Consider the following 10,529-nt stretch of genomic DNA (forward strand, 5'->3'; position numbering starts at 1 on the left):
GCATTGGAACAGGCTGCCCAGGGAGGGGGTGGAGTCACCATCCCTGGCTGTGTTTAAGGGCCGTTTAGATGCAGTGCTGAGGGATATGGTGTAGGGGAGGACTTTGTAGAGTAGGGGAGATGGTTGGACTCGATGATCCCAACTGCCTCTTCCAACCTGAATGATTCTATGATTCTACGATTCTATGGAAACATCTGGGCGAGGACTGAAGATGCATGCAGGTGTTTGTACTGGCCTTACAATGCCTACTTATGTTGAAGAAATATTTTAACCATTCTTCTAATAAAGAGGTGATTTAGTTTTACAAGAAGGAACACTTGTATTGCTTGCCCTTGAGATAGTAATGTAACCATACAGATTAAGTCAGAGCAAAGATGTCTCATCAAGGAAGGGTGTGAAAGCAGCAGGTGAGAGCAGGCAGAAAGGCTACGCTTGTCCTTAGGACTTTTCCCTCAGTATTGTCTCTATTTCTTGGAGACCATTTGTCTCTTCCTGCCGATGACCTGAAGAACATCAGGCCACTAACGGCTGCGTTAACATCCCTCCACTCTTTCTTCCCCGCTCACACCAAGACGCAGAAGAGGAAAGGATACTTATGAAACAGATTTGATCGCTCCATAATCACAGAATGAATGGGAGATGACAGATGTTTTATAATTAGAGGGGACTATTTCTGGAGCATTTGATTCCAAGTTACATGAGACCCCACTGGAAGAAACAATTCTAGCCCCCGAAAAACGGAGCCCGGCAGTGAAAATGGATGAACAGTTTAGGGAAATAAACAAAATAATGACAGGTGCTAGTGTAGAACAAGAGTATGCGCTTAAATTGAAGACAAAATAGATCATTAATACAAACAACAAAAACTATAGGTCATAGACAGAAGTATAAAGGGAGCTGCTTTACATCCCACTGTTACAGTTCTAAGAATAATCAGCAGAAATGAATGAATGAAGAAAAAGAGTATCTGTAACCTGATTCGAGCAGATCCAGCAATGCAGAACTCGCCTGCAGCTAAGCAACAGCCAGATTTGCAACTGTACTTTCATATCAACAGCTCGTTTATTTCCAGCTAGACCACTGTGCCAGCTCCCATATAATCCTAGCAACTCTGACACGCAACATTAGCTATCTAAATGATAACATGCGATGGAAGTATTCTAAAAGAAAGGGGCAAATGAGAAGAAATCAATGAAAAAATATTACCGTACACAACAGCTAACACAAGGTATGCCCTATGTTGCTATGGCTTTGGGCGTTGTTCAGCACCACAATGTTTTCACAATTGACAGAAAACAGAAAGAGTCTCCACGATGGAACAAGCTGACATAATATAAGGACACACATCAAGGTGACGGGCACTTCTGGTCTGTCAAAAATGCTACTGCAATTGAAGCAGACATACCTTAACTAGCTTTGCAGCTGCCTGCTAGCAGCATGGGGTCATTCGGAGGCTGTGAAACCTGTCTGAGAGGGAATAAATACTTAAATAACTAGGCTTGGCACACTGCACTGGATAATTACAACTCACGATCTTTTTCATGCCTTCAGCATCATCCCAGCCTGCTGCACGTCTCAAAGGTGTGGTCCTCAACCCGTGCATGGAGGCAACGTGTTACCCTTAAGAGATTGCATTCCTGCTCACAGTCACAAGCCACCATCACCACTGCAGCACACATCAAGACAGCAAAACACAACAGCTTGCCTAAGAGCCAGAAAAGGGATGCCTGGTATCAAAATTTCAGTGGTTCACTGTTTTCAATGACATTTTAACCTAGGACTATGGATAATTCAAGCTTTAACAAACTCCTGAAAGGATGCTGGCTGTAGAGCATTAGTTGGAGTGAAAACATAGCAGAGCTGAGAGAAATTGAGATTCCTTATTATGGACACAATTACTGGTTTCTGGAGGGCCACAATCTGACTTTCACAGCCATTTAAGAAGTTTCAGCACCAAAGAATGTTGAGAACAACCCTTAACAGAGAACAGAGAGCACAGAGCTGTCCCTTAGTCCCAGGTGAGAAACTGAACCTGGATTATTAACTGGCACTTTCGGTACTCAATGTATTAGAAATAACTGGAAAAAATTATTCCGTTTCCCAAAATGCTGAAAATATTCTATAGATCTCATTTGAAAACTGTCTCTGCATAAGGAGCTCTAAAGCCATGGGAGAAAAAGAGGCAAAATCTAAAAATTTGAAGAGACTGAACAGAAGAAAGAAGTCACTCTTGCAGAAGATAAGAAAGAGGTTTACAGAGCATTGGACTAATTGTATTTTAGTGAAAAACTAGTTCATAACATGATGTGCTTAAGGCAAAATAAATAATGGAATATTTGAATTGATTTTACCAGCATCGGAAGGGGCCAAAAATCATTATTGAAGTTCCCTTTCTTATGTACAAACTTTAGCTGAATTTAAAGGTCTCCCTAATGCTTTAACCTCACAGTTTTCCTTTGATCCCTTCCCTCTCATTTGGTGCAATGTTTTAAGGGATAATTAACTGAATACTTGCAAAGAATGGACAGAAAAATACCTTTACTTACTATGCTTACTATCATTTATTTTCAATCCTCACCCTTCAAAATTAAAAAGCCTTTTTTCTGTAGAAATGACAATTTTTAAAACATTAACACTAAAAGCAATTGATGTCATTGGGCGTCTTGTTTGCTTTCTGGCTTGTGAATGTCTAAGATTTATTCTTTTATGGAAATAGGACATTCAGTAAGGTATCAGTACAAGCCCTTAGATTTGGGCACTGTTAGTGTGCTCTACTCGGCCACGACACAAGTCCTCTTGATCCTAGAGAAAGTCCCTAGCACGTGGCTATGAGGAGGATACCAAGGAGATCCTCAATGCCTTGAATTATTTTTTTTTCTATTTAAAAAAACAAACACTAACGAAAGCAAAAAACAATCTTTCTGCATTTGCATTGCTAATCTGCTCTAACCAAGAGCATTTCATCTCAGCTTTGTGCTTCACAGCTTCATCTGAAGGTTTGTTTCCCCCGGGGACAGCCGCTGGCCTGCAGGTACCCTCATCAGTCACCTCTTCATTTTCTGTCCCTGGACGACTCCAAACCTGTGCCTGTGGCCCCACCTTCCTTACAGTAAGTCACATGCCAAGTGAGTCAGCAAAATATGCTTAACCATTTTCCAGAGAAGCAAAGCTTGTATTAAATAAATAAATAAATAACTAAAAATGGCTAGAATGTGTATTTTCTTACACGCGTTTTTATTTTCCCTGTTTGGATACAATATCCGAAGACACATATTCTATTCTGGCTTCATGCTACACAAACACTTAAGACTCCATACAAATCCAAATTAAAGATATCTTAAAATCCTCCTAACAATTTGCCACTGTGTGCTTTATTACTATATTTTTCTCTTCAGTTTAAGGTGTTTTCCCTAGCTGTAAGGAAGGAAAATGGATGTCATTAAACTGTTTTCATTAAGTGCGTGACACAGTTCAACAGCTTTTTATCTACCCTTAATTCTCTATCATTTTCCCCTCCACCGCTGCATTATTCATGTATGTCATCCTCCCCTAATTCCTGTGACAAATACAATTTTAATGACTTTATTTAGGATCAACACTTCCACTCACAATATTAAAAGGTGAAAAGTTAAAGCAGCTGCGTCACTTGGGCTCTGCCTCAGAGCCCCTCAGCCCTGGAGAGGGGGCAGCAAAACCTGTGGGAAGCAGGGCTGGGGGCACCCAGGAGCCAGGTAGCACCAACAGAAGTTAATTAATTCATTAATTCTTCATTAATTTCGCTGTGTTTCAGGGAGGTGAAGGACTCGGTCACCAATCAAGGCAGAAAAGCACACCCTGTCGTATTTCTTGGGTTAGGTTTAATTTACGTCTTTTTAAACATTTATTTCAAACATAAGAATCAAACGCATAAGATATTTCATTTAATAAGTTAAATATTACACTAGACTAAATATTACACTGTTGTAGCCTCTACATGAAATTATTTCCGTGCATTACAGCCCGGAATGATTTTTAACATTTGACTAGAGAAACAAACCTGCTACTGTAGTTCCAGTTTTAATCTATTTTAAAGCCCAAATGATGTAAATAATTCATTTTGCCTTTTCTGTATGACTGGAAGCACCCATTGTTACAGCAGGTTGATTTTGGCAGTGCCTTTGCTACTTCGACTGTTCACAAGTTGTCTTACAGTTTCAGATGGTGTCAGACCTAGAGACTGCATCCGACGCCAGCTGGAGTGAGAACGTTGCTTTGATGTATAGAAATACAGGTTTTTTTTAAAAGTCAGGGTCTGCTTGCCGTTTCCTCTCCAAACTACAATGGCAGCTGTGCTAGAGGTCATGAATATTACATAAGGGCTGGCCAGACATCCAAGCCAGCATCAGTTTGCCAAATTCCCATAGCAACCCTCGCACAGATCTATCGTCGCCGGGAGATGCGCCGCTCCAGCAGTCAGGGCTGTACTGCTACCCCCCTTAGCCTAAAAGAGAGTATTAACTCCAGCTCTTCTTGTAAGATTTGTGGGTTTACTGATAAAATTCAGCACTTTCACCTGAATCTCAGGGCAGCCTTTATCTTTGCCTTTCCTGGGAGCAAAAGGAATCTCAAACTAGCAAAAAGCAGCCCCGATAGAGCTGAAACTCCTGGTTACGATCAGCAACACCTCCCAGACACAAGGTGGAAGGGAAGAAGCGGGGCTGCTGCTGCTGAGTTTCTGCTCTATTGATCCCAGGAGAGCAGGACCTGACTTCAAAGAGATGTCGAGGACCTCTTGGCAAGTTCCCAGCATCTCATTAAAAAGCTGGTTTAGAAGCTCTTATTAAATACCAGTCAACAAACGCATTTTTAAAAAGATAGTAAATAAATAAATAAATAATATCTTTGGCTTCCCTGTTCACAATTTCTGGCCTGATGAAGCTGTCTGCTTGTGCTTTATAGGACTGTATTATTTATGGAGGTGGCCCTCGCCATGCCATCAGGTGCACAGCTCAGTGATTTGGGCTCCCGAATTTCCGAAGAACCCTTGTAAGACAGGGGGTGTCAATGGGCAGAGGCAAAGCTGGCAGCAGAAAAGGAAGCAGAAGAGGAGAGGGAAGGGAGACAGGGAAACGAAAAATGAGGCAAAATGGAGGAGGGGAGTCGGAGAGAAAGTGAGAGCAATGCAGATCAGGTAGATCTGAGGAGGGATCTCAACAGTGTCTTTAAATATTTAAATATGAGAAATGAAAAAAGAAAACAGATCTTGGAACACAGTGATACACTAAGGTCTGGCAGATCACATACAAAAAAAAAGAAAAAGTGGAACGAAGTGATAAACAAATGATAACAAACCAGATGAACACGATTTGTACAGGTGCAATAGTACTTAAAGATACAACATGGATGAAAAAAAAACAAGCCCATACCCTTTCACTGCTAAAACCCTCGCAGTTCTGAATACATCTCATGGAAAATACATAACACACAGCAAGAATCTAAAGCTCATTTAGTATTTCCTTACTAAATTGTCACTATCTGTCAGGAATATGGAGATAGAAGGAGAAATCTTAACAAGTCCTAGAGCATATTACTCACGGGTCATTTAACACACTGTAAAGAAAACCAGCGAAGCCTTCAGGCAAAGAAGACCTTTGTAACAGATTCTCCCTATTTACATATGACTTGTAGCAATTGATGTTTGAGGGCTGATTCCTGGAACTGTAAGTTGTGAGTGCCACAGCAATCCACAGGCAAACTTCCACAAACATCTTCACCAAGAACTCAAAGCTATGACCCTATATATTGCAAATAAACGGCTATACTCAAGAACAGAAAAAGTACATACATCTAAGTAAGTATTCTGAAATACACAAGCCAATCACACACTTTTTATGGAATACTGATTCTCAGTGATTTTTCCTGGAAAATCTATTTTCTACTGCTGTCAGGAAAATCTTTGTAAGAGGTCTTATGCTATATGTGAACACATTAAAACAGCTGTATCACCAGTGGATGAGAGTGCTTTAAAGCTGAACATTTTGTGAGCCCGTGCCATGAAGTAAGACCTTACCTTGGCTTTTTCCAGCTGCGCCTGGGCCTGTCGCTCTGCCTCTCTCCGAACTGCTTCCCTGTCTTCTTCCAGAGATACATCTGAATCGGATGGACGGCTGGTGTAGGAGTCCGCCGAACCCTGCACAGGAGAAGGAAAAATAGTGTGACAAGCTGTTTCAGTGTTTAGGGGAAAAAAAAAAAAAAAGTAGAAGTGGTTATACACCTTGCCTTTTCTCTTACTTCTGTACCCCTGAAGAGAGAATAATTGCCCAAGAGGGAAAGTCACTTAGAAAAATTATGTCTAGGTAAATGTTTTCTTCTGGAGCCTTTCCAGAAGTGCAGGTGTCTTCCCCAGTGTTTTATTTCCTGCACTATCCCCGTGCTCTTATTTGTGTGCTTTTCAGCAAGCAGAGCCAGTTGCTCTGGAGAGTTACAGCAGTGGTGCAGTGCAGGGCTGAAGGACACACAGCAGCTTCAAGGATGGCTCCATAAAAATTAAAACTCTGAGCAGTGACAGCATAAGCAAGGAAACAGACTTTTTATAATCAAAATGCAAATTCGGTATCAATAATCACCATTACACAATACAGATTTAACCTCTGTTATCCCTTTATTATTTTAGGGCAACCTCTTTACCTGACACACTTTCCCCATCGGAACTGCAAATGGCTCGTATCCATCTCTGCCCCTCAGCAAAACATGCAAATGACCACAAATCAACTTCCAACTAATAAAATCCGTCTGGACTCAACACATGTCCCCGTATCACCACAATGGAAGCAGCCACAATGCCAGACCAGCTCTATAAATAATGACAGCTCTGCTTTCCCTCTGCATCTCCCTGCATACGAAATAAGAGTTCTGCTAATTCAATCAGAATGAAAACAACTGTCCTCTCCTCACCGTCTCTTTTTTTTTTTTTTCCTTTTCCCTCCCCTCTCTGCAATATATATAACCCATAATGACTCCCTCTCTGCAATATATATAACCCATAATGAAAACATAGGGCTTACACAGATATCAGAATTCTTCAGACGTCCTCCTTTGGCTCTTTTCAGAAGCCTGATCCAGGTGGCCTTCATTAGCCAGACAGCTCAGTTATTGTCCGCAGCTGCAGCGCCCGGCACTGATCTCATAAAACATGTGCACACTGAGCACCGCAGAATCACTGCTCCTTTCCTATCCATGCTCTGCTCCGAGAGCCTTCCTTCTCTTCCCTCTGCCTTTCGAGCTTGCAACCTCACTGTTTCCAAGTATTCTACTGCAATTCAATTCTCAAATTTTCTCGTGCCATTAGGGGAAAAAAAAAAAAAAAAAAAGAAAGAAAAAGCAAATGCAAAAAACAAAACCAACCAAAAAATCCACACCATCTGCAAAAAAATCTCAACTTGAAAGATAAAAAGGTAAAATAAGCCAGGCTTCAGGTAAATGTTTAGATGTTGTGAGAGATGCTTCAATTGATCATAAGCTGAGAACGAGCACAGAAAAATACCTAGGACTTTTTCCGTTCTGTTTTGGGGGGCGGATTTGGCTGTTAAAAATAGTGCTTATAAGAGAACCTTTTAAAATCCTGTGCAAAATGTATTCAGTGACATTTGCAAGTGCAAAGTTCATTTCATCTCTTCCTAGATTGGCTTGGGGGTGGGGTAACAGGCTGTTCATAGCACTGGGCATGCTCCATATGTGAAGCCTTTTACGCAGATGCTCGCATCACACCGGGTTGTTAGCCTATGCCAAATTGCCATTTTCCATCTCAAGGGTAAACAGCTGGAAAGCACAAGGTCCCTGCGAAACTGGGCGAGCTGGTACGGCGTCTCGCTCCCGTCAGGAGCCACGTCCCCCCGCCACGCTCCCCTCCCTCCGCAGCAAAGCAGGCAGCTCCACTCTCAGCTCTCTCACAAAAAAGAAAAAACCCACCCCGTAAATCCAAAAATACGCCTGTTGAGCAGGAATTTAACCCCCTAGTCACTGCTTTTATTTGTTCTGACATCAGCAGGGGAAAGAAGCAAAGAATAACTGCACCACCGAACGCAGAAATGTTAGAGCCTGAACACTGAATTTCTATATTCTGCTTCTAGTTCTCTATATTCTCAGAAATTCACTATTTCTACGTTCTGCTTCTATATTCTATATTCTTCTCTGCTTTCTATATTCTCCAGCCTTTCACAGACCGCCATGGGAATGCCATGCATTCAGGATTCACCGGTGGGCAGACACGCAACGTTTTGGGTGAAAAAAAGATGCCTGTAGCTGCCTGCAGCGCCTGCCTTCCCCAGCCATCCCCAGCCACAAGGAGACAGGCTCTGGGGAGCACAGCTGAGGAGAGCGGCCAGGCACGTGTCCCCAGCACGTCAGCACCTCCCTGCAAGGACCAAATCCTGCCACGGTTTGTGTCTGTGTCACAACTACCTCGCTCCATCACCAGTGATGCAGCAGCCTATATTTAACCACTAATAGAGCAAACAACAGCTGTCACCAAACTGACGGTTTAAAATAAAGGTAAATTTTAACTTTCCAAATGTTTTATTTTTCGCTTTCACGAAGCCCATGCAAGCTACAGCGTAGAGTTTGATAAGCTGTCTTTGAATTGACATAAAGAAAATGACTCTCAGATGAAGAGAAGGGCGACAAAGCTGGACAAGATGATCTTTAAGGTCCCTTCCAACCTAGAAGATTCTGTGATTCTGTGATTCTGTGATTTTGCTTACAGGAGTCCAAATACATCCGCTATGTCGTAGCGATCTTCCCAAACTAAATTCCCTGCTGAGCTAAAGCAAAAAGAGCAGAAAATAAAAGAAAATTTCTTTAGTTTTTCAAAAATATCTTGCCTGCTCCCGGAGGCCCTGTAACCTCCCTGGAGCCTTTCAAATTTGGCTACGCTTTCAAATTTCCCTTTGCCACAAGTCCTGACACAGTGGCAAAAGAGGACGAGCAGCAACGAGCGGAGGGGAGTTTGGAGTAGGGTTTAAATCCTAGTACAGTTGACCCAACAGATGCCTGCGGTCTAAACCGCACAGCATCAAGGAAAGCTGAGGCTGTGAGGAATCTCCCCCTCCACGGAGCCCCAGCCCCCCAGGACACTCAAGGGTCCCACAACTCAACCCTCTTCAGAAAGGGCACCTCCAAAGCCTTCCCCACCAGCGCAGCAGCTCCTCGGTGCCACGCACGGTGTTGTAAAGCAGCTCCAAAGCAACCCTACCTTTAAATAACAGGAAAACAAACAAACCAGCTATTAAGCCTGACAGGGCAATCACACAACAGACAGAGTGGGTGTTAGCTTTCTACAGCACTTCCACGGGTGAACGCATCGTATTTTCCAATAACCAACTGGCATCACTTTTTGTACGGTTCATTCTACCGTCTGGAAGGGACGCTGCCTAACTGGTCCTCATCCCATAAAAAAAGAAGTCACGAAGCACAGAACCATAATTTGTATCTCTCCAAAGGGAGAAAGATGCCTTTTGGGTCAGGCTGGAATTGCTAAAATTGGAATTTCATCTTCCAGGCCAGAGAGACCATTTACAGTGCTGGTCATGGCTTGTGTTGGCCACAGTCCCAACACATATCCAAAAAATCATAATCATTCAATTTATTTTAATTATATTGACAAATCGCATGAATCAAACTCAACATTACATTTATTTCCCCAGTGGGACAGACACGGTCATATAAATTTTTAGTGGAAAGCAGAAGTTGGGAGCTTCTTCACTTCTCAAATATGGAAAAAAATTCAAAGCCCGACATCAGGGCAACCCAAGAAAAAGGGGTGTATACAATTACAATTCATTCACTTGATGAACTACTGAGGATTTTATACGAGCTAAGAATGTTTTCAATCACTTTCAGAGGAAAAAAAAATATTCAAACAGACAAAAACGGTGATGAAACTACAGTGGAAATACCTTGACCATTAAGGAAGATAGGGCCAAGTGGATGTGGACTAACCCTTCCTGACAGCTAAGGAAAGTAAATTATCACCCTGGGATACACTATTTTTTTGGAGTTGCTCTGGAGAATAGAATGGATCTTTTCCCAAGAGCATCTGAAATTCAGTCTTTCCGAGACTCTGCAGGTCTCCATCTCCCCCCACTGTGACATGGAAGAGCTACAGTAACATATGTACGTAATCTAGGCTACCGTAGCCCCCCAAATCCTCATCTTTCATGGGAAACTGTCTAATAAAAGTGAGCTAAGTCATGTTAATAATTACCCCATCTATTTGTTCTTTTTTCTTTTCCTCCTCACTTGGCAGGTTTACAAACCCAGTGTGTTTAAAAAATAATTTCCTGTTTTAATGACATGCTTGACAAATATTTACCAACTATCTTACCACTTATTATATTACAGTAGCTTCTATGACGTATTCTTATAATATGAACCCCCACTTTTCACACTGTTAGTGGTCATGTGTGACCATATTTGAGCTCCTTTTTCTTCAAGACCATACATGTTTTATATTCTTTAGTACTGTAGAAGTGTAGCATCTTCAAGAGACCGGA

The 10,529-nt window shown here is 42.0% G+C and overlaps 1 protein-coding gene across 1 annotated transcript in view; it reads right to left on the reverse strand.

The window, feature by feature from the left end:
- CACNB2 (calcium channel, voltage-dependent, beta 2 subunit) overlaps positions 1-7,679 on the reverse strand; it is a 102,981-nt gene extending 95,302 nt beyond the window's left edge. Inside the window, exons 1-2 of the mRNA XM_014946106.1 lie at positions 7,044-7,679; positions 6,050-6,169 (exon numbers count right to left, since the gene is read on the reverse strand). Of these exons, the coding sequence (XP_014801592.1) occupies positions 6,050-6,169; positions 7,044-7,112 (189 nt within the window). The 5' untranslated portion in view covers positions 7,113-7,679. The remainder of the gene's footprint in view (positions 1-6,049; positions 6,170-7,043) is intronic.
- Positions 7,680-10,529: the final 2,850 nt, after the last annotated feature.

Source organism: Calidris pugnax, unplaced genomic scaffold (assembly GCF_001431845.1).
Source record: "Calidris pugnax isolate Ruff unplaced genomic scaffold, ASM143184v1 scaffold19, whole genome shotgun sequence".
NCBI lineage: Eukaryota > Metazoa > Chordata > Aves > Charadriiformes > Scolopacidae > Calidris > Calidris pugnax.